We start from the raw sequence: 24,453 nt of genomic DNA, 5'->3' as shown, positions 1-24,453 counted from the left end.
CCACATTTAGAGCCCTTTGTTATGGCTTAGTGTTTATCAATAGTAATTAGGCAATTGCTTGGGCTATTGAATAGTGTACTGAGTACTATCTGTGCTTCAATTCAGGTTCTTTAACAAATTTATAAATGAGTAAAGTACCTAAAATTATAAAACTCAAAAAACCATTGTCATCACCAAGTTCTCTAAACCTTCCATTCCCTAATATTGGTAAGAAGTCACCCATTTGTCAGGAAACTAGGTTTGAATCCACAAGCTATTCTTTTATGTGCTTTTGTTTAGCACCACTTCACTATATCGCCTTTCTCTTTGTTCTATATCGCTCTCCTTCATCTTGGGACTGCACTCTTTTCAATGTTATTTCTGATCAAATTGACCAAGCCTTTTCTCTTTATCATTCAGCTAATATCGTTGTTGGTGGTAACTTTAATGCTCATCACACTAAATGGCTTGGTTCTAGTGTCAGTGACTCTGCAGGTGTTAAGGCCCACAACTTTTGCCTTTCTCAATCTTTAACTCAGTCAATTTCCCAACTTGCTTTCCAGGCAATCCTAATCATTTACTATCTCTACTTGACTTATGTCTTGTTTCTGATCCTAGTCAGTGCTCAGTTTCTCCACATTTACCTTTAGGTGCCTCTGATCGCGGTTTGATATCTCTAAAATTATTATCTCATTCCTTTTCATCACCAGAATTCCCTTATCATCATACCTCTTACAACTACCTTAAAGCTGGCTGGGACTCTTTCAGTGATTTTCTTCGTGATGACCCTTGGGTAGAAATTTTTTGTCTTCATGCTAAAAAATGTGCTTCTTATGTAACTGTTTCAATTCTGGCTGGCATGGGTTCTTTTATTCCCTCTCAACTATTCCAATTCAAGCCTCACTCTTCTCCATGGTTTTCCTTGCATTGCGCTGTTGCAATTTCCAACTGTAACCACTACTTTCATATCTATCAGCAAAACTATTCGCCAGAAAACAGACATCTGTTTACTATTTCATCTCAAAAATTTGGTTCTGGTGACTTCTGGAGAATCTTAAACAGTGTCTATAATAAGGGCAAATATGTTGATCTACCTCTCTTGTATGGTTTAGGTTTTGTCACCTCACCTAAAGACAAAGTTAAATTGTTTGCTAAGAACTTTTCATCAATATCATCTCTTGATTCCATTAGTTGCATTCTACCTGATATAGCCCACAAACAGGTTAATCCATTGCTTGACATTCGTATCACTCCAGCTTCTGTATCTTAAGTGATCTCCTGCTTAGACTGTTCTACAGCTCATGGTTCAGACAACATACCTGTTATAGTGTTGTGGAAGATTTCTCTGGAGCTTCATCTATACTTTCGAAACTATTTAACAATTGCCTATCAGAGTCTTGTTTTTCAGCCTGCTGGAAAACAAGACTCTGATAGGCAATTACTTGCAAAATAGGCAATTGTTAAATAGTTTTGAAAGTATAGACGACAGCTCCAAAGAACACTTCCACAACACTATAACAGGTATGTTGTATGCGGCACCTGTTATCCCAATTTTCATAAACTCTAAATAGCGATCTGACTTGTCTAACTACTGTCCCATTAGTCTTCTTCCTATCATACGCAAAGGTTTTGAGTTTTTGATTAACAAACACTTATTCTCTCATCTTGAGTCTAATAACTTACTTTCTGATCTTCAATATGGATTTCGATTGTCTTGTTCTACAGCTGATTTGCTAACAGTAATAACTGATAGGTTTTATTGTGCATTAGATAGACGTCGAGATGTTAAGGCCATTGATAAAAATATTAAAGTTGTCACAGCACTCTTCTTCATATCCTGTCATTTCAGGGGTTCCAAAAGGTACTTTCCTTAACCCTATACTCTTTTTAATTTATATTAATGATCTTCCAGATATTCTTACATCTAAGGTGGAATGGTTCACTGATGATACTACCATTTATTCTTGTCTTGATAAGAAAGCAACCATCTCTGATTGCTTGGAGGGAGCATTTAAGCTTGAAAAGAATCTCACTTCTGCTACAGCGTGGGGCTTGCAGTGGCTGGTGAACTATAACTCAGATAAAACTCAATTTTTTGGCTAATCCTTATTGCAACAATTAAATTCTTCCTATATTTATGAACGGTAATATAATCGATGAGTCATCTACCCTTTATCTTCTTGGATTAACTCTTACGTCTAATCTTTCTTGGAAACATATATCAAATCAATTGCAAAATTAGCATCTGCTAAGGTTGCGTCTCTTTATGATACTTGCCACTTTCTTACCTCGGATTCCATTCTTTATCTCTTTAAATCTCAAATCCTTTTTTGTATGGAATACTGTTGCCATATCTGGAGTAGATCTTTAAATGATGCCTTTTCTCTTTTAGACAAGTTGCAAAAACATATTGTAAATATAGTTTAACATGCTCTTGCAGCTAACTTCCAATCATTGTTATATTGCTTCTCTTTTTCTTCTCTATAAATAATGGGTGCTAGTCTTTGAGCTAGCATCTCTTGTGCCATCTACTAAAATTTATTCTTGTGTTACTCATCATTTAATTAGGTGTCATCCTTTTACTGTGACTGGTTCTAAGCCCTCCACAAACTTATTTGTTTAGTTTTTTTCCTCAGAAATCTGTTATTTTGAATTTGCTGCCTTCTTAATTTCTTGATTCATATAATTTGCAATCTTTAAAGTTGTCTGTTAATTGTTATCTCACTTTATAAGCTTCATCTTTACTCTTCCAGTAACTTCCAACTCTAATAGTGGTTGCTTGCAGTCTTGTTGAAAGTGAAGGCGAAGCAGTCTTGATGAAAGTGAAGACATTTGAAATAAATAATATTATTAACTAATAAAATTATATGTGATTTGGAGTTTTTATTGTTGCACTAAATAAAAATTTGATAAAAAAGGTTTTGATATGCAATCTTTAAACTCTTTTGATTAAAAAAATTTGACCCTGAGTTGTCTCAATATAAAGGAAAAAATTATTTATCACTTGGTATACAAACTAAATTTGAGTATTGAGTAAGTTTTTATTACTGTTATAGCTAGCTTAAAAAAATCTATGCAATGTAAATTCTAAATTCAAAAACAAAATGAGAGTTTTAAAACACACATTTTATGAAAGGGATTTTAGAATAAAAATATTTCATTATTTTCAAATTATTTCATTGCTAGCAACACATTAGTGTATATTTATGTTTATGCATGTTATACTCATAATATATTATTCTTTTAAAATCGACTTGCAGGGATCAAAGATTTTGTATTGCTCAGTACTTTGGGGCGCCTGGTAAATACCCAACTCTCCAAGCTTATCTGGGTAGCTTGACTCAAGCATCTACCGGTGAAATGGTTACAAAACATGTTGTGATTTGTTCTCAAAAACAACTACTGGGTATGTGTTACAAACTTGAACCAAAGAATTATGATGAGAAAGATCTACTTGGATGGGCTAATGATATCAAGTCTTTATATGTCTCAGGTATTTTTTTTGTTTTGATACTGCCTGACTATACCCAGTTTGAGGTGATAAATGATATTTCATGTGCAGTTAAATCTGCTTTTATTAATGTATATACGCACATACTTTAGCAAACATAGATGTGTACGGTCCAAATATATTTTGCACATTTTAGGTTTTAAAATGCTGCATTTAATTAAAACAGTTTTCCAGATAAAGAAGAAAAAAATAGTTATAGTTTGCTGTAATAAATGTCCTTAATATTTAATACAGCCTAAGTCTAATCCTAAGTTGATGTATGTCCTAAAACTCCCACAAATAGCTATTTTATTTCAATACCGTGATATTTTATGCAAGGCTAAATTTACATTTATTTTGATTTTTTTTTTTTTTGCATTTTTTAAATTTTTTATGTAGTAATGCAAGTTTGTTTTTGTGGTTATGTAGTCTGTTTTTATTTTAGATGGTCTAGTCGTAAATGGCTATAGTTCTGATCTACGTAAAGGTAATAATTTTTTATTATATTTAAATAAATTAAAGTGCTAGTTTCTTTAGTAATACCAGAACATCTAGTAATAGCAGAACATCAAGAAAAATGTAAATTAGAACTTTTTACTATTAATAAAAAAAAAAAAAATTTAATTATAAAAAATTACAGGATTATTATTTTAAAATAATACAGTAATATTATATCCATCATCTTTAATTTTTTTTAAAAGTTACAATAATAGAATAGTTCCTAAAAAATTTAAACTTACAAATGTGACACCTATTCTAAGGGTGGTAGTAAAAGTGATCTGGCAACTGTTTTATATAGTTTTTGACATTTTTTTTAGTTGCTCTTTGTACCTTTTAGAGATATTTGTTTTAATTACTGTTGTTCTTTGATTTCCAAATGTTTACATATCAGTTTTGGGCATATACTTACAAATCAACTCACCTATTAGTTGTGAAGTGAGTCAACTGACTTGTTTGTAGTAAAATGAGTCCACTGAAATCTTTTTGAGCACAACGTTTTACTCTCAATATAGATTTCAATTCTCTTGTTCTGCTGATTACTTGTTAACTGTTATTACAGAAAAGTTCCATCATGCATTTGTGTAAGCAGCACCCTAGGGCTATTGCTTTTGACTTATCAATAATGTCTGACTGGTCTCCTTCATAAGCTATTTATTAAGTGCTTATCTGAATTTTATTTCATACCTGCTTGAAAATCGCATCAATTTTAAAAATATTTTCAGATTTCTCTGTTCCTTTAACTATTACCCAGTCTTTTTACAATTATCAAAAAAATCTTGTTTTTTTAATCATTTTCTTACTCTTATTTTTTGAGTAAAAATTATCTTAAAAATTCTTCTAATATAATATCTTATTATTCTAATATCTTATTTTGAATGCAACGACTTCCTTTTCTTGTTTCTCACAATTTATACAGATTTTGATCCTTTTTTAACAAGGTCTAAAAATACAACATAAATTCAAGTAATGTAATATATGTAGTTAGACCTGTTCTTTTAGCCATGCTGATAGTCCAATTGTTCTAAGATTGCAGTTTTTTTTTATTTTGAAAAAAGCCTTGGTTGCTGTTCTAGCAAGGTAATATCTTTTGTTCTATCTACCAAAACTCATGCTTTGGTGACTCTTTTCACGAAGTTTCATCTTTTTACTGTAACTGTTCCTGTACTGCGACTTTTCTAAACGTCAATGTGTTGAAATTCTACTCTGTCTTTTTGTATTTTATTAGTTTAAAGTTTTGAAGAAATTAAAGTTTCGAGTCTTTTATCAACTATTTTCTTGTCCTTCTTAAATTTCTTTCTTTAATTTGCTTTCTATTAATTCTCAACTTAAATAGTGGTTATGCGCTTGTTAAAAATCAATGTTAATGAATAAATGTTTGTTAGAAATAAGTTTATTAAAAAAAACAAAAGTGACACATAACTTAAACAAAACTCCATCATATATTTTAAAGGTATATGACAACTTATAATTATATATCTTCATCATATAAGTCATCATAAGATGATGACTTACAATCTTTATCCTTTAAGTCATATATCTTCAAGATACATGACTTATAATTATTTAATATTAACCTGGGTTTTTGAGTAAATCTAGTTCCATTTATAATGCAATGTTATAGACTTCACGCTTCCCTCCTAAGCTAAAATCATTTAGTTTTTATTAAAAGTACCTACTTAACACTAAATAAAGTTCAATAATGCTTTTGAATTTATTACAACTGTTTTGAAATTGTTAATTAAAATTATTTAAAAAATAATTTTGTGACATCTCATACTGTACATTGCTCCAGTTTGTTTTAATGAATAATTTTCTGACATCTCACACAGTTTTTTTCCAGTTTTTTTAACGACTTTTACTGCACCACCATTATAAAAATGTAAAAGTTTTTTATTTACTAATATAGGTGTTTACTTTCTTAAACAACAAAGTATATTGATAAATGGTGGTTTCTAACATATTTATTTATTTATTATTCATCAGATATTTAGTTTTGCTTATGTTTCTGATGATTTTCTTATAGATAACCTTGATTCCAGTTGAGAAAGCTGGATTATCATCAAAAATATTATTGTTAAATGTAAATTTTTTATTTTCTAATATACTCTTTGTTATTGCTGTTAATTTTATTGTTATCTAGGCGCTTCATATGGACCGTTTCCAGGAGCAATTGTAATTGGACTTACACCTGGTAATTGGAAATCCATTAAAATTAGTCCACTTACAGAAATAAAGAAGCGTGTTAGAGTTTGTGAAAGTGAAAGATTGAGTCAGGTAATTCCATTAAAAAATATTCTGTCAATTAAAAATGTAGGAGGTCCATTTAGTACAAAGCACTTGTTGCCATGGCTATCATAAGCCACCACAATTACATATTCTTTTCTTTAAAATGAATTTATTTAATTACATTTCTTTAAAATGAAATCAATTCAATATTTAATAAAACTGTTTTAGTTTTAAATTAATTGTTATGAGTTAATATTCCAACAAGTACAACAGTCCACTATAACTTTTCATATTGCGTCTGTTATAAATAATATTGTATCAATCTTAGTTTGCAACCATTTTAATTTCTTTGTTTTCACGCTTGCAAAGATTAAATATTCTTATTGAGTGATAATTTTCTACTATTCACATTTTTGAGACTCTTTTTTTCTTAGAATTTTCTTTTTCGTGTCAACTGTAACACACTCTCCAAATTTTTATTATTCTAACTCCATCTTTAATGAATCCGTTGACTATCTACATTTGATACCCAATCACTTGCATCTATATACTCTACATTTTCTAACTAGTTTAATTTTCTCACTATAAGATTCCTTATATCTGCTTCTGCCCTTATCTTTACAGTCACACCACACATCCATTTGATCATCTTCTTTTGTGATCATTATCTTTTACAATGCTGCGGTTCATTAATCTTCATTACCCATGTCTCACTGTTACACATTATAACAATCTGAAAGTATGGTGTTTAACTTTCCTTAAATTGTTAATAATTCAACTCTTTCTTTTAGAAGTAATTCCCTAAACCTATTCTTGTTCTTAATATTTCTTTTGCTCCTCCATTTGATTCAATTGTGTCTCTGAGATAACAAAACTTACTAAAACACTGTGTTTTTACCACTTTTATTCCTTTTGATTTCTTTGTATTTACCAGCAATATTAGGAGCACCTTGTATACCATTACTCTTGTGAACAATCTACTTTACATTTCCATTTGCTTATTCATGTTTATCCATGCCCCTTATTTTTTTTGTTTCTATTCCATCTTTGTTGAAATTAGTTTGAACTTAGTTATAAATAACAAAGTAATAAAAAGCAAACTGCACACTGAACCCTGATGCACATCTTCATTTTAAAATTGTCAGTTTCTCCATTATTTGTTTTATCTCCATCATTTGTTTGATCTCCATCACTTTTTTGATCTCCATCATTTGTTTGATCTCTATCATTTATTTTGATTGCTATTATGACATGCAACCTTTAACATGTGGTTACCTTATCACACTACTTTTTTTGGTACTCTGTTAAAAGTTCAACACGTCATTTAAATGGTTTTTCTTTTTTTTAAATCTATTCTGACCTTGCCTCACAAAAAGAATTGCATCTTTTGTTTCCTTTCATGGTCTAAAAAGCAAACTGGATGTTATTGTTCAAATAGACTGCTTCTTATTTTGTTAATAATAATTCTAAAATCTTTATAGTGACACAAATTTGTTCAAAAACAATTTTAATAACTACTTAGTACATTAGTAATTAATAGTTAAACATAAAAGTATTTATTTTTATTAAAGGATGGAAGATGTGATGAGCTTGCTATAAATAATTATCCCGATTTGAAAATGGTCAGTGGATCAGGTATGTACTTTTTTATAGAAGTTGTTATGTTACAAGTTACTTACTATGTTTTACAAATTAGTTACTAGGTTTTATTAGTTACAAGATACTAGCTTACTAGTGACTAGGTTTCTTATATATCATTAGCAGTAACTCAATAAAAATAATTTTTAGAATTATTTAGAAAAATGATTTTCTTTATCATTTTTTAAATAAGTTTCAATCTAGATATAACTTACAGTCACTCAATAAAAAAATTTTTTAGAATTATTTAGAAAAATGATTTTCTTTACCAATTTTTAAATAAGTTTTAAACTAGATATAATGCCATCATGAAATAGATAGTGGACTTAGGATTAGCAGATAAAACAATTTAATTGCAATGAACTAATATGATTTTGTTATTTTATTTAAAAAATTTTAAATATAAAAGGACACTTCAAGAAAAGTTTTTTTTTATGGAATTAACATTTCTTTACGCAGCAAAGTTCGTCAAGGTTTGTGTTTCGAAGTTCTAAAGTTGAGAGAGGGTTGTAACCACAATTTATGCAGCCTCCTCGGCTGTGGTGGCCATCATAGCCTTGGGGAGGTGAATTAACATTAAAAAAAAACATGATTTAATTTAGTGATTGGTTTGGAGCCTGAAAATAATGAAAACCCTATATTGTTCCACTCCAAATTTGAGGTACGTGACTTTAAAAAATTTAAAATCATTAACAAAATGTACATATATATGCAAGGGTTGTTCAATAATTAATGAGACAATTTTGTAATGCGCTATGCATACAATTTTTGGGGTTGATCTCACAGCTACTTTTGCACCTGATTTTTGACCTCTTCATTGCATTAAAAATGTTTCCCTGGTAAACTTTTTTTAAGGGGTCCAAACAGATGGAAGTCTGATAGGGCGAGGTCAGGGCTGTATCAGGGATATGGAAGAATCTCCGAACCTAGTTTTTTAAGTTTTTTTTTCATCAGCTGTGTTGTATGTAATACTTTTGATTGTTCTTTGGCATTCAAGAAAACCTTTTGATTGTTCTTTGGCATTCAAGAAAATCACAATAAAGTGGATCCTAAAAATCCTAGAATACTGTAAGCATGACTTTACTGGCTGATAGCTGGGTCCTAAATTTTTTCAGAATGGGAAAAGTCATTTGCTTCCACTCAAGTCTCTGTTATTTTTACTCATAGTGGTGGGTCTACGTTTTATCGCATATTTCAATTCTTTTTAAAAAAAATTTTCCTTCAGTCAAATATCAATGTTTCAACTGTTGACTGATTCGAAGCTGGGTTTCTTTGTGAGTGTCTGTGAATTGTTAGGGCAACCATTTTGCACAGGATTTCCTGTACTGCAGCGTGTTGTGAATAATGTTGTGGAAAGTTTTAACACTGGCGTTTACTTTTTCACTTGTCAATTCAACAGTGGTATGCCTATTTTAAAAAGTTTTGGCAATCAAAAAATGTGCACATTTTTGAAGAGAAAATACACTTTAAAAAAATTTGGTCTCATTTTTTCAAGACCCCAGACAAAACCTTTTAAAGCAATCTTCTGTATTAACCAATTGATTTTTTGTGTTTGTTTTAGATTCTGTCCTAGTTAAGACACTTCTAGCAATACGAACAATTACTTTCATAAAATGAGCATAGATTTTTCCCAAGGCATGTAAAAATTAAAAGGAACTAACGTTTGAGCATGCTATTGAAATTGTGGTTTGACAGAGTGGAATTTCATAACCCTTAGGTTTTTTCAAAATGATCCCATCCTCATTAACTGTGTAAAGAAATATTTGTTGCATAGATTTAACATCTTTGTTAATAATAAAATGATCTTAAACTGTTTGTATTTGGTCACATTGAACTTTTTAAACGTCACATATGATTGATTTTACTTCACCACCATCATCCTAGTTCACAATATGCACCTCCAAGAACTAGATAAATATTTGAAGCCGTGGCGACCAAGAATAATACCAATTATGTATACTATTATGTTTAAGGATTTTTAACCATTTAAATGAATTGTTTTATTCAATTTCAATGTTAAAACAATTTATACAGTTTTAAATAATCGTTAAAGTAAAAATTAAATGTTAAAAATAATTTGTTTTATTGTAGCCTGGCATCTAAATGTTCCATAATCGTGCGATAGAAATTTCTTTGATGTGTTCAATCACCAGAAAAATTTATCTAAGATTAAATATTATCTAAGAAAAATTTATTACTTTTGTTTATAGTGTTTTTACAGTGTGTTGTTTTTAATATCTTAGAGTTATGGTACGTTCTCCGAGGTAGTTTTTAGGGATTGAGCTAAAAAAATGTATCATAACCATATACTATTTACAGTACAGTCAAATGTCAGCAAAAAGTGCCAATTAAATCACTTTAAAGTTTTTGAAAGTATATGGAACTCAATTCCAAAAGAACTATGCATGAAGTTCATAGATTTGATGCTTAGGCATGTAAAATTGTGTCCTAAAGCCAAATTTTATGTACTGAAATTTTCACTGTTGAATCAATTTGTCCAAATTAAATTGTCATTTTTTTCTTATGTTTTATTTTTAATTTTAATTAATTAGCACTTTTGCTAATAAATTTAAAAAAAATTTAATAAACTATTTAATTGGCCTCTCTTACAGTTTTTTTTTAAATTGCTCACAAAAAAATTTATTTGAACAAATTTTTACTTGACCAAACTTTATTGTACCACCATGTATTATATATTATTACATTATATAATAATAGTTGTTAATTTGATATTAATGAATTATAAAAAATTTTTTAGATGGAGATATATTGACTAAGAACGGAAATAAATGTATATTTCCTTTTAATTTCAATAATAAGAAATATACTAAATGCACAAAGGATGTTGGTAAAGATTATTATTGGTGTGCAACATCTTTAAAAAGTGATAGGAGTTATGAAAATTGGGATTATTGTGTTTTTCGTAAGTTATTTAAGTGATCTTGTTTTTTGTAAGTTGTTTCAAGCTCAATTTAAATGATTTTGTTTTTTGTAAGTTGTTTCAGACTCAATTTTTATGAAAAATTATTTTTATATTTAGCGCAAACTTGGTCAGAGAAAATTCTTTCCATATCAATTCCTGAAAGTGTTCAAGTTTGGCTTTATACAGAAGAAAATTATAAAGGTTTATATACTGTTTTATATACTGTCTCAGGAAAGGCATGCAGTTAAATATACCACTCTTTGATTGGTAATTAGCCAAGTCAAACATCATAATTTGTTTGTTTACTTCAGGCATACTTGCAGCAATGTTGTGTATCGCCTCACATGCATCAATCTATAAAAAGACTTTTCTTTCAATAATTTTACAATTACTTTATTAATTTAAATAGTATTTTCAAATTTAAAAATAGTATTTAATATAATTTAAAATTTTTCAAAAATTTTACTTTTAATGCCCAAGGCTAAAATGTATTTGGTTTTAAGAATCATTTATGAATTATGTGCAGTAAATACCTTTTGTTCTCTAGTCAAGACTCTCCCTTGAAATTTGGGATCTAGTATATTGGCAGCCAAGTGAATTTCTGTTAAACAAAAATATGTTCTTTTCTTGAAGATTTTTTTGGCTTCTTCTTCTTCCTTTTTTGAGAATGGGCTAACTGTTAATTTTTTAAAAATGTGGTCTTCCAAGAAGTGAAAAGTTTCCACAACAGTAGATAACATGTGAGTATTTGATTCAGTTTTCTTTATTGCATCAGCTATTGGTGACAGCAATTTGAAAAAACCTTCAACCCTGTCCCAAAAAACATCTGACAGAAGAATATTTTTTGTTGCTGAATTAAGTCCACTGTTTTCAGAAATGTTTTTAATGGTTCCTTATTTTTCTGTATGCTGCCTAAGCATGCTACAGTTGATCCCCTCCTTTAAATAAAGCACAAAGAAATTATGATAACTTTAATAAATTTAGAGTAAAGTATTTTGCTAAATCTATTTTTATGATTGTATAATAAAATTAGTTACATAGTTCAATTTTTTTTGTAATGTACATTATAAGGCATGCTATCGGAAAAATCTGCCCACCTTTTGCGGTGTGGTAAAGCTAGTTAACGGTCGTTTTTTGAAATTATTTTTTGTGGTGTTTGTGTAATAGAACATTATGGCAGAAAAAAATAATTAAAAATATTATTTAGTTTCAAAATGTCAACCAAGCAAACTAAACAAAGATTTTTGATTGTGGACAAACACCTAAAAAATCCAACTTTATCGAATAGAAAGTTGGCGAAATAATTAAAAATATCAAGAAGAACTGTAGATACTGTTCTTAAACGGTTTACAAAACAGAAAACTATTCAGAGAAAACAAGGAAGTGGTCGAAAAAAACGCACAGCAAATCCTAGAGCTTTCGAACAGTTGGAGACTTCATTGGAAGAACATCCTGATAGATAGATAGATATCGAGCGAAAAAACTGAAGGTTTCCAATTTTTTTGTACACAAATGGCGACAGAGACTTGGATATCAAAGTTTTAAAGTAGTTAAAATGCCAAATTGAAACGATAAACAAAATTCAACCGCAAAGAGTCGAGCTCGAAAGTTGTATGACAACTTGTTAACAAAACATAATGGATGCATTTTGATGGATTTTAAACAAATTCCTGGGCAGTGCTACTATGCTTCTAAAATAAGAGGAAATGTGAGTGATAAATACAAGAATGTAATGACTGATAAATTTTTGAAAAAGTTGATGATTTGGCAGGCGCTTTGCTCTTGCGGCAAAAAATCGCCAATTCATGTTTGTTTGGGCACAATAAAATCTTCGGAATACGTCAAATGTTGTCTTTCTCGTATAAAACGACTAATTAAAGCTCATAGAAGTACTTCAGTATTGTTTTGGCCTGATTTAGCCACAATACATTACTCAAAAGATGCTCAAAAGTTTTACGATGATAATGGAGTGATGTTGGTTTCGAAAAAGATGAATCCTCCAAACTGTCCCGAATTACGTCCTATTGAAAAATATTGGGCCATCATAAAAAAAGAATTGAAATTAAGTGGAAAAACAGTAAAATCAGCTATGGATTTGAAGAAAAAATGGGATTACGCTGCTAAAACTTACAAAAATCACTCTGTCCAGAAACTTATGGGAGGCATCAAATAGAAAGTCAGAATTTTCTGTAAAACTTAATTTTTTTTTTTTTCCCCTATTAATATGTAATCTTTACAGTCTTAATTTTTCAGAAATTTATTGATTTAAATACATTTAAGCTTTCTTACATCCTTTTTTGATCAAGAAAGGTGGGCAGATTTTTCTGATAGCATGCCTTATTTATACTTTTAGTTGTATTACCTAGTTCATACAGGTAGTTTCAAGGAAATGCATGTTACTACACCAGCTGATTTTTTTTGTATATCTCTAAATGCTGCAACAGATAAATGAGAATTTTTTATCTCTTTAACAATATCAGTTACTTGTGACATCAAAACACTTAAAGTTGTCAATTTAAAAAAATCTGTGAACAGTAAATTTAAACCATGTGAAATGCATCCATAGCAATGAAGATGGGGATAACAATTTTTTTAGACGAGTCCATGCATTTTTCATATTTGCAGCATTGTCATTCACAATGCCCAAAACTTTGTTAGGATTAATTTCTTCTAAAACTTTCTTTATTTCATTTGCCGTATATTCACCAGAATGGCTTAATGTTCCTGCAAAAATAAGTATTATAAACCTATTTACTGATATATTATTTCTGCTTGCTGAAATGGTTTTCAGTGTTGTTTGTTATAAATTTAATATCAAAGTAAATTATAAAATAATATGCATATTTAAATATATATAAAGTCTACCAGTCTGTTAAGTAAATCCATTGTATACAGTACTAGAATTATGGTTTTACCTGTAGGCAATGTCTTCCACAAAATGGGTGATGAAGAAGGCAATGTCATTACAAAGTTAATGATAGCTTCATTTCTGTAAAGAAGAAACACCATAAAAACAAATATGATCTGTTTATTAACTAAATAATATAGCTTCAATTGCATCAACTAATACTATAATAAATTGTTACTGTACCTTAAGTTGCTCCATCCATCACACATAAATCCAAGATAATCTGCAGTTGCTACCATTTCCTTAACATTTGCTGAAATCCTTGAAAATTCATTATCTAATAACACATTTGTCACTATGCTTAGAAAAATTACTCGAATGACTAAGCATATTGAAAAATTAGACATTTTTCAATATGCTTAGTCATTCGAGTTCCGTTTTTAGACATAATGTCAAAGCAAAAGGAACATTTAACTCTTTCCATTTTGCTAATTTGTTTCATAGCTATAAATAAATTGGCAACTACGGTTTTATTTCTCCCTCCTGTATGGCCTGCTTTACTCATTTTTTTAATTAAAATCTACGTTATGCAAAATATCTAAAATTTAAATATAATTAAATAGAGAACATAATTGATTATAACTTTTTATTTGCAACTCAAAACTTTACGAGTACAGTAAGTTAATAATAATAATAATAATAATAATAATATATATATATATATATATATATATATATATATATATATATATATATATATATATATCAAATATTAAATAAAATTAAGTAAATGTAGTTAAGTATAATAAATTTAGATAAAAAGTGTTTATTGTGTCAATATATAATAATAAAGTCAATAAAAATTAAAAAGAGGAAGATAAAATTAACTAATAATTTTATATACAGGACTGCTATAACCGTGTTAACCTAAACATTAACAATAAAACAATTTTAAACATACCAAAAGAAAAAGAGTTTCAGTCAAATTCAACCATAGTTTTCCATATAAATCTGAAATTAAAATGTGTTTAATAGTATTGCCATTAAAGTTAAATTTAGTAGCTTAAATGGTCAATTTTTAAATATTTCCCAAAAAAACCAAAAAAACGGACCCCTGCATTTTTTTTCCAAAAAAATGACCAAAAAAACAAAAACCAAAAAAACATGTCACATCCCTATTTATGTATATATATATATATATATATATATATATATATATATATATATATATATATATATATATATATATATATATATATATATATATATATTTTTTACTAATTTATATATATATATTTATATATGTATATATATATATATATATATATATATATATATATATATATATATATATATATATATATATATATATATATGTATATGTATATATATATATATATATATATTATATATATAAATTAGTAAAAAACATTTATCTGACCTTTTCTTCAACTTTAAGTCTCACCATTGCTAGATCATCAGGAAGAGTTACTAAATCTCAAAAAAAATTCAGTTTTTAGAAAACAATATTTTACAGGAAGTTATAAATTATTATAACTAAATATAAAAAAAAAATTTTAATTATTATATTTTTTTGGTTTTTTATTTTTCTGTAACGGGAAGTTACAGAAAGTAATTATTAAATAAATTTCTTTGGAATGGGGATAGTTTAATTTGGTCATTTGTTTTTATAATTTTTTAAGAGGTATTTATTTTCGTGCCTACATTTAGAAATTAATTTAGATTTTTTATTTAATAAGTTTTCCTGATTTAAATGAGTAATTATTTCAAATTTTTCTTGCAAACATAGCATACATTTTTTGGAAATGTTATTATAGGCAGGGGCAGATTTTAGAATAGACCATTTTTTTTTTTAAAATCCCAAATATATTTTGACAGCATAGTCTCTTTTGAATATTTTTTGTGTTTAAACGATTGTTTGTGGTTGGCATAACGTTTTTTCCATTCCCCTTGGTTAAACCAATATATTGTTTATCAGGGTTATTTTGTGAGGAAATGATGCACTTGTAAATTACATTTTTCGAAAGACATTTTCTATTAAGAGGGCAATCTATTTTTTGTTTACAATTACAATAATCAGTGTTTTTTTCTTTTATATGTTCGTTTTTATTAATTAACGCTTAGTTGGGGCCTTTTATAATTCTTTCTAAATTTTTTGTACAACTATAACTTACTTTAATGGTGTTTCTGTTAAAAATCTTATGTAATTTATTAGAGGGAGGAAAATGTTTGTCTACTAATTTTAGAAAAATTTAACCTGAATTTGTTGAAACATTTTTGCTGTATGGGGGGTTGAACCAAATTATGTTTCTATTTCTATTACGCTTTTTTTCAATTTTCTTTTAATTAATAAAAACGAACATATAAAAGAAAAAAACACTGATTATTGTAATTGTAAATTTAAAAAAAAAAAAGGTCTATTCCAAAATCTGCCCCTGCCTATAATAACATTTCCAAAAAATGTATGCTATGTTTGCAAGAAAAATTTGAAATAATTACTCATTTAAATCAGGAAAACTTATTAAAAAAAAATCTGAATTAATTTCTAAACGTAGGCACAAAAATGAATACCTCTTAAAAAATTATAAAAACAAACGACCCAATTAAACTATCCCTATTCCAAAAAAATTTATTTAATAATTACTTTCTGTAACTTCCCGTTAACCAAAAAAATATAGTAATTAAACTTATATATTAATATATAAACTTATATAGTAATATAACTTCCTGTAAAATATTTTTTTCTATAAATTGAATTTTTTTTGAGATTTAGTAACTCTTCCTGATGATCCAGCAACAGTGAAACTTAAAGTTGAAGAAAAAGGTTAGATAAGTGTTTTTTGCTAATTTATTATTGCTCTGTTCTTTAAGAACATTGAGCACCATTTGTAAAATACACTAACATAATTTACATTTGAAAACTTTGGCATCCATTCTGCAAAATGTCATCTACATATAACAGTAATGGCTATGTTTGAAAATGATTTAGGTAATTGAGTTTAAAGTATTAAATTTTGTTAAGTAAACAGCAAATTTCAAGAAAAGCTTTCTGGCGATATAAAATCTTTGCGCAAATTGCATAAAACTTTAACTCAACAAGTCAAGTCAACAAAACCTCCAATATGTACAGACTTTCCAAAAAAGAGTATTACCACTTTCTTATGAACGACATTACATCTACATATAAAAAGGCTGACCAAAAAAAAAGGAACAAACAAATTTCAAATTAATCACCCTTTAACTGATCATGATGTTTTCAACGGAACTAAATTTAATGGGACCTCCAATTGTTTTATCACTCTAAAAGACCACAAAGATAATTTTTTAAACAACACAATAGTTTGGCTATTAAATCCTGCAAAAAACAAAGTAGGAAGAATTTCTAAAGTTATTCTGTCGAAAATAGATAGTGATCCTAGAAAAGTTTGCATCAATCACAAAACTCACAGAACGTTATAGATTGGTTTCAAAGTATTAAAGAAGAACAATCTATAGAAGTTCTTAATTTTTGTTATAACTGATTTTTATCCTTTAATTAACGAAAATTTAGTAAACAATGCTATAGCCTTTGCTGAATAATACTTAATTATAAAACAATCAATTCTCAAACTATCAAACTAAGATTGTCCAACCAATTTTTCTAACAAAAAAGTTTTTAAACAATCCATTCCTTCTTATCAAAATGCATTATTTAAATCAGGTTTTATCTGCAAATTTGCTTACCATTGGAATAAAAAACCGGCCCATTAAAAAATCACAAATAATCTGGCATAACCCACCTTTTATGTTGCAACAAAAATAGGCAGTCATTTTTTGAACATGGTAGACCTGCACTTTCCAGTTGGTCACAAACTTCACAGGATGTTTAATTGAAACACTATTTAAATAAGCTACTCACGTATGCCAAACATCAAGTTCATCAATAATTTGCACAATCACAGGATATTATATAACCAAGGTACAGCTGAGGAAAAACATGCAACTGTGTCAACAAATCCATTTGCCCCATGAACAATCAGTGCTTGATGAAAAACAGTGTTTATCAAGCCACCATGTGTCAAATAAACCTGACTACAAAGAAACAGTATATTTTGGCTCATATGAAACTCCATAAATTAAATCTCGGTATACTAATCACCTAAAATCGTTCATGGCCTACTTTATTTATACGGCCGGATATTTTGCATTTTGAAGAAAAAAATAGAAGGCCAGTTTTCTTGAAAAGTGTTTTTAAAGAAGCAGCTTTGAAAGTTCAAAAAGATGGTTAACAAATGTTGCGTTGTAAATTGTCGTTCAAATTATCATAATTATGGTAAAGTATCTACAGTAGTATTTTCGTTTCCAAAAAATGAAGAGTTAATAAAAAATTGGATTAAATTTGTAAATAGAAAAGATTGGACACCTACTGATTCTTCCGTTATATGCATCAAACACTTTGAAAAAAAATATTTTAAGAAAGGTAACACGAATCAACGTTTTAGATTAATAAAAAAACTAAAGCCTATTCCAACTATTTTTGATTGTACAAATTTGACTGAAGAAGGTTCATCACAATTTATAAAATCTTCTAATTAGTTAAGAAAATCACCAACTAAAAGAATATTTCAGCCAGATCAATATGAACAGTTTTTATTGAATGATTTGATTAGTAGCTTTGACGATATTACTGAAAGTCTTGCTCCAGATGATTTTTCATTCTTGAAGTATCATGATCATGTAACTTTTTATAAATTGAGTCATAGTACTTTATCTATTCCAGAAGTTACAGAGTGCATTCGTGTAAACAATGAGATGCATGTTAAATTATTTTACAAAGGTTCACCTCTGCCATTGCCTCAGTGGTTTCGTCAAGGAAGAGATTGTGGTTTATCTTGTAAAAGTGTGCTTCATAATTTTCCTATCTACATTAAATCACAAGCCGAACAGTTTTCATCTGTATCGACTGAATTACAGCAAATTAAATATATAAAAAAACCTATTTATTCAGCCAATATTATAAAATATTCACTGATATTACGATATACTTCTATACAGTCATACCAACTTTTGCGTGAAGAATTGCCTTTACCATCATTATCATTACTTAAAAAAATAACTAGTGGAAATATTGATGCTCTAAGTTGTGCAAAACGTTTAAAATTAGAAGGTAAGATATCTCAAGACATTTGCTTGATTTTTGATGAAATGTACTTGCAAAAATGTGAGGAGTATTTTGCTGGAGAGATGATTGGTAGTGATGAGTCTGGAGAAATGTATAAGGGAATAGTTTGTTTTATGATAGTTCGCCTGAAACAAAACATTCTATATGTGATTAAAACGTCTCCTGAAAAAAAAAATCAATGCTGAATGGTTGAAAGAAGAAATTTTTGAATGTCTTCGTATTTTAACTGAATGTGAATTTAATGTTAGAGTTATTGTGTGTGACAACCATTCCTCTAATGTTTCTTGTTTTAAAAAAATTCTTTGTGCATCAAATCAACAAGCCGAAGATTTGTTTTTTATTTACAATCTAAAAAAAATTTACCTTTGTTTTGATGTTGTTCATCTTATTAAAAACATCAGAAATAATTTGTTAAATTGCAAAAGATTTTTATTTCCAGAATTTAACTTTAATGGATTTAAAGATCCTATAATTGTATGTGGGGGAGAAATTAAATGGAGCACCTTCCATAATATTTATGAAAAAGACCACGCTCTTGATGCTGGCTTGCGTAAAGCACCAAAAATAACAATGAAAGTATTACATCCTGGCAATTTTAAACAAAATGTTTCTTTAGCACTTGCAGTTTTTGATGAAACTACATCTGCAGCGATTCACTCATATTTTCCTGATCTTAAAAGTAGTGCAGATTTTCTTACATTATTTAACAAGTGGTGGGCTTTATCAAATTCTAAATGTCAATATTCAACATGTAATATTTTAGGTAATGCAGTCGTTTCTGGTGATAAAAAACCTGAATTTCTTAGGGAAATGGCACATTGGATTAAAGCTTGGCAATGACAAAAGATACCAAACTGTGAGAAGTTTACTTTAAGTGTTCAGACAGCTGCAGCACTAATAAGAACACTTAATAGTCATGCCTTATTGATCGAGGACTTACTTAATGATGGATATCACTTTGTTTTAACTGCGAGATTTCAAAGTGACCCTTTAGAAAGGAGATTTGGACAATATAGACAAATGAGCGGTGGAAGATTTTTGGTGGGTTTAAAAGATGTCACTATTTCTGAAAAATATTAAAAATCAAAAGTATAGTTAAAGAAAGTATTAACTTTGATGATAGTTTGAAAATGCCTCTTGAGTCAGAAAATAATTTAACAGATTTGAAAAACTTTCTTCTTGATATTGATAAAGCTGAGTGTACTCCAGAAATCATGACACTTGCACCAGAAAGTAGGGAAGTAGGTGCTCATATTGCTGGATATATAGCAAAGAAACTTAAAAAACGTTTTGGTACATGTTGTAAAGAATTTTTATGTTGTGTCAATATTGATGAAAGCAATCCTGATCATACTTATTTAACAATTATTTCTAGGGGTGGTCTCACTATTCCTTCACCATCACTTTTGGATTAAGTTTGCACATCCTTTGCTATGATTGACTACTCTTATAACAAAATAAAGAAATTTAATTTACATGCACGACAAGCTTTAGAATATTTTTTAAACCACTTTTATGACTCTTTTCAGACTTTCTTGTCCCATGCATGAGAAAATTGGGATAAAACTTGCTGGAAGAATTGTTAACATTTTTCTTAATAATAAAAGAATTATCTCTACCAGCGAAGTAGCTGTTGATCATGTAAAATCTTTTAAAAAGAAAAAATTTGAGAATGTTTAATAAATTATTTATAATATAATTATTTTATTTTTTAATGAAAAAAGAAAAATATTTTAATATTTTTTATAACTGTTCTTGTTTCTTACATTGTTTTTACTAATTCTAAATTTTAAAATAAAGACTCTTTTTATTTATTTATTTCTTAATAAATGTTCGTTTAATATCTAAAATTATGAATATATACAACTTTAGTGGACTTTTTAAATTTAGAAAGTAAAATAATTTTGAAAATGTTCAAAACGTATTAAGTTTTTGAAACATTACGATTTTAAAAACTGGCCTTCTATTTTTTTCTTCAAAATACAAAATATCCGGCCGTATAAATAAAGTAGGCCATGAATCATTTAACATTAATAAATATAAAAATGATACTAAGTTGTCTAAAGAAATTTGGAACATAAAAGGCAAAATGTTTACACCCTCAATTAAGTGGAAAATTGTGAAACGTTGCAATCCTTATAACTCCTTGTCAAAAATTTGCAATCTTCGCTTATACGAAAAATTCTTCATTTTAATTTATAAAGGTGAAAACCTGTTAAATAAACGTATTATAAACATAGTTGGACCAGCTCATGCAGCCAACTTCCAACCATTATCACATTGTCGTAATGTTGCTTCTCTTTCTCTTTTCTACAAATACTATAATGGGCACTGCTCTAAAGAGCTAACGTCTCTCGTGCCATCTACTAAAATTCATTCTCATGTTACTCGTCATTCAGTTAAGTCTCATCCTTTTTCTGTGACTGTTCCTAAGTGCTCCAAAAACTTTTATTCCTCTAGTTTTTTGTAATTCGCTTCCTTCATATTGCTTTCCTGATTCTTATTATTTGAAATCTTTTTTAGAAGAGGTATAGTTAGGGTTTGTCCTAGAAAAGTATTTTTTACAATTTAATTTGCTCATAATTATTTCTAATTTTAATTTTATTAGGAACTGCCTATGGTCCATTTATTGGTGCTAACACCATTGATAAAGTATGTGGGGGAGCTAAGACAAAATCCATGAAAGTATCTAGCAGTGACAAAAAATCTTCAGAGATGGTAAAGATTTGTCGTGGTTCATCTTTCTCTCAGATGTGTGATTTTATTGAAACCAATGTAAGAACATTTTTTTTCCAATTTCAATAAATTTTTATACGTTTTTAAGTAAATCTAAGTTGGAATAAATGTTTGCATTTAAAAGTTATTTTAATAAGATGATGTGAAGAAATAATGATCAAAACTAAAATAGATTAAAATATTTAAAAAAATGATTTTTTCAAAATCATTTTTCAAAATATTATTTAAAAAAACTAGTTCAAAGAAATTTGTGTTAATTTATGTTAAGTAATGTTTACTTTGTTTTTACTGTAGCAAAAAAGGAGTTTACATAACAACAAAACTTACATAGCAACCAAGCTTCTGTCCTCCGCTTTTCAAATTTTTTATTGAGTTAAAATATAATTCTATAGTAATGTATTTAAAAAAGACTTGAAAATTTATTGTTTTGCGTAAAAATTAAAAACAGAACAAACAAAAAAAAACAGGTATTTGTAAGAGACGTTGCTGAAAAAATGGCTGTATGTTGACAAAAAAAAACAGTTTAGTGCTGAGCCAGAGAATTTAGAATAAGATATGACTTTTATAAATAATGAGTGATAGACAAAATTGCATTAGTTATTTTAAATTAAGAAGACACTTAAAAATATTTTGTTGTAAAATGTAAGTTCAACAACAAAATGTTTTTCTGCTTGAATCTAAACATTAAGTATTTCAACCTTTTTTGTCTTAAGTTTGATGACGTAATTAATATTGCTTTTTAGGCTTACCCTAACCTCGTTATTCATGGATGTTATTGGCACAACGAGGGAACCAAAATTAAAAGTATGCGTGTTCCTGGTGGACTTGCTGTATATATGTGGACCGATGAAAACTATAAGGGAAGACCTATAGGACCTTATATCGGGCCAGTTTCTGTATCCGTCGTCGATGGTGGTGAGCCATCCGAGGAACCAAATGATAAATCTCAAATTAAGTCTTTAAAGATTGTTCCATACAAACCTGTTGCTGTTGATACTGTGAAAAGAAAATTTTCTAAAGGAAAATCTAAAAATCATAAAGAATAAGTAATAAAGATAAACAATCATTAATAACGAATCAAACTAGAACATTTGATATGACAAATAATGAATCAGCATGTCGAAAAAATGATCGATTATAAACTTATTTAATTATTTAACAAGTTACAATAATTTTTTTGTTTTGTTTTTAATTAAACAGTTTTAATAAAGCACCAGGAAAATGTAATATACCGTACCTACATTTTTTAAAGAAATCTTTTTTCTTTTATATAGATATTTCTTGACCGGCAATACCACGCAACTAATGTTTTAGCCATGGCGTTCTCTAACAAGCCGAGAAACACAAAATTTAGAAAAAATGTAGTCGTATATTTTTAAACATTTTTATAAAATGAACGCGGATTATCTTTAAAAGGCTCATTTATTTCGCCCACCATCGATAATCTATTGCCGAAAGTGATTTATTTTTAGCCCACCCAATTTTGAATTAAGAAACGCAATTTTCTTGAAGAATAAGTCTTTATTTCAGGTTGAAACGTATAATTTATTTATCTTATCAATATTCACACCTTTTACAATGTTACAGTTATATATATTTTGAACATCTGACATTTTCAAGAATCTTCATGAGTTAGAAAAAGAAAAAAAAATTTAAAACTTCTGATATTATATATAATATTAGTTGCCTTTTTTTTTCCTTTTTCTATATCATGAAAATTTTTTATGAGACATTTTATCATCTACCTCTACATGCTCTGGTCAGATGGTCAAACCGTAATAGTTTCTTCAAAAATATTTTAAGTCAAAATTATAACAATACAAACTATACAAAGAAACAAAGTCATCAAGTGAGGAAAAAAAAAAGTGAACAAAATAAAACAAACTTCAATCGTTTTACAATTCGAATAAGTAATAGAAGAGTTTTTTAACTTTAATATTTTTAACTAAATTGACATTCATCGATAAATTTTAGGTTTCACGAAATAATCTCCAAATATATGATCTTTATAAAATTTACTTCCCTCTCAAATTGAGGGAGTTTAAACTTTATATGTTCATAATTTTCAAACACTAAGAGATAATTGTATGAAATTTGAAATTTGTCGATGAATTTAAATATAGTCAAAAAATAATGAAGAAAATATTTTATAAACTAACCCTAACCAACACCTAATTCTAATCCCGACCCTACTCCGAACCCTGCTCCCAACTAAAGGGCAGGGGAGGGGAAAAATTTCATAGCTTTTTTGTTCCCAAGCTCCAAGCTTTTTGTATACCATCCTTATATGAGATAAGCATATTTACCCAGGAAACATTGATATATGGGTACAGTATGGGGCCCATAAGGTAAAGTGGTTACACATTGATACACCAAATTTTTTTCCAGCAAGCGAAAAAAAATTCGGTATCTAATATTTCTAAGTGTTTACCGATAATAATGCTGCCATTAACTTTTTAATTTGTTAAAATTTTTAATTTTCTGTGTAATATTATTGATAGATAATTATTTTCGTAGTGCCACTGTCAATTTTACTCTCTATCTAGGGAATGTTTTATGCTTTAAATGTTAAAAATACTTTATAATGGTAACATAATAATGGAATTTCGACAAATAAAAAAAGAGAAAGCATTTGAAATACATACTAACACCTACCTACAGTTTCTTTTTATGTAAATTAGCACTGAAAACTTAACATAAATTATTTTTTAAGAGGAATAAGACCAAATAGATTCAGTTCTGATATTGTCTACTTGAATAAATAAAATTAAGTCATTTTTTTTAAGTTTGCTTTTTTTTATTTGATTCCATTTCATTTAATCTTGCACGAGATTCATCAAATGTCAGACATTCTGCCAAAGTTCTCTTGATTCTTTTTTTTTTCGTCGCTTTTCACAGGTTGCGTGGGTTGAAGATATTTTAAAAGTATT

The 24,453-nt window shown here is 28.3% G+C and overlaps 1 protein-coding gene across 1 annotated transcript in view; it reads left to right on the top strand.

Moving 5' to 3' along the window:
• LOC100215884 (uncharacterized) overlaps positions 1–22,792 on the top strand; it is a 50,674-nt gene extending 27,882 nt beyond the window's left edge. The window contains exons 6-13 of the mRNA XM_065795252.1: positions 3,240–3,472; positions 3,915–3,956; positions 6,111–6,244; positions 7,768–7,831; positions 10,593–10,757; positions 10,875–10,958; positions 21,396–21,562; positions 22,267–22,792. Coding sequence (XP_065651324.1) covers positions 3,240–3,472; positions 3,915–3,956; positions 6,111–6,244; positions 7,768–7,831; positions 10,593–10,757; positions 10,875–10,958; positions 21,396–21,562; positions 22,267–22,569 — 1,192 coding nt within the window. The 3' untranslated portion in view covers positions 22,570–22,792. The remainder of the gene's footprint in view (positions 1–3,239; positions 3,473–3,914; positions 3,957–6,110; positions 6,245–7,767; positions 7,832–10,592; positions 10,758–10,874; positions 10,959–21,395; positions 21,563–22,266) is intronic.
• The last annotated feature ends 1,661 nt before the right edge of the window (positions 22,793–24,453 follow it).

The sequence above is a fragment of the Hydra vulgaris genome, chromosome 04, assembly GCF_038396675.1.
Source record: "Hydra vulgaris chromosome 04, alternate assembly HydraT2T_AEP".
NCBI classification, from domain to species: Eukaryota; Metazoa; Cnidaria; class Hydrozoa; order Anthoathecata; family Hydridae; genus Hydra; species Hydra vulgaris.
Note: the sequence above shows the minus strand (reverse complement) of the source record. Positions and strands in the feature narration are given on the sequence as shown.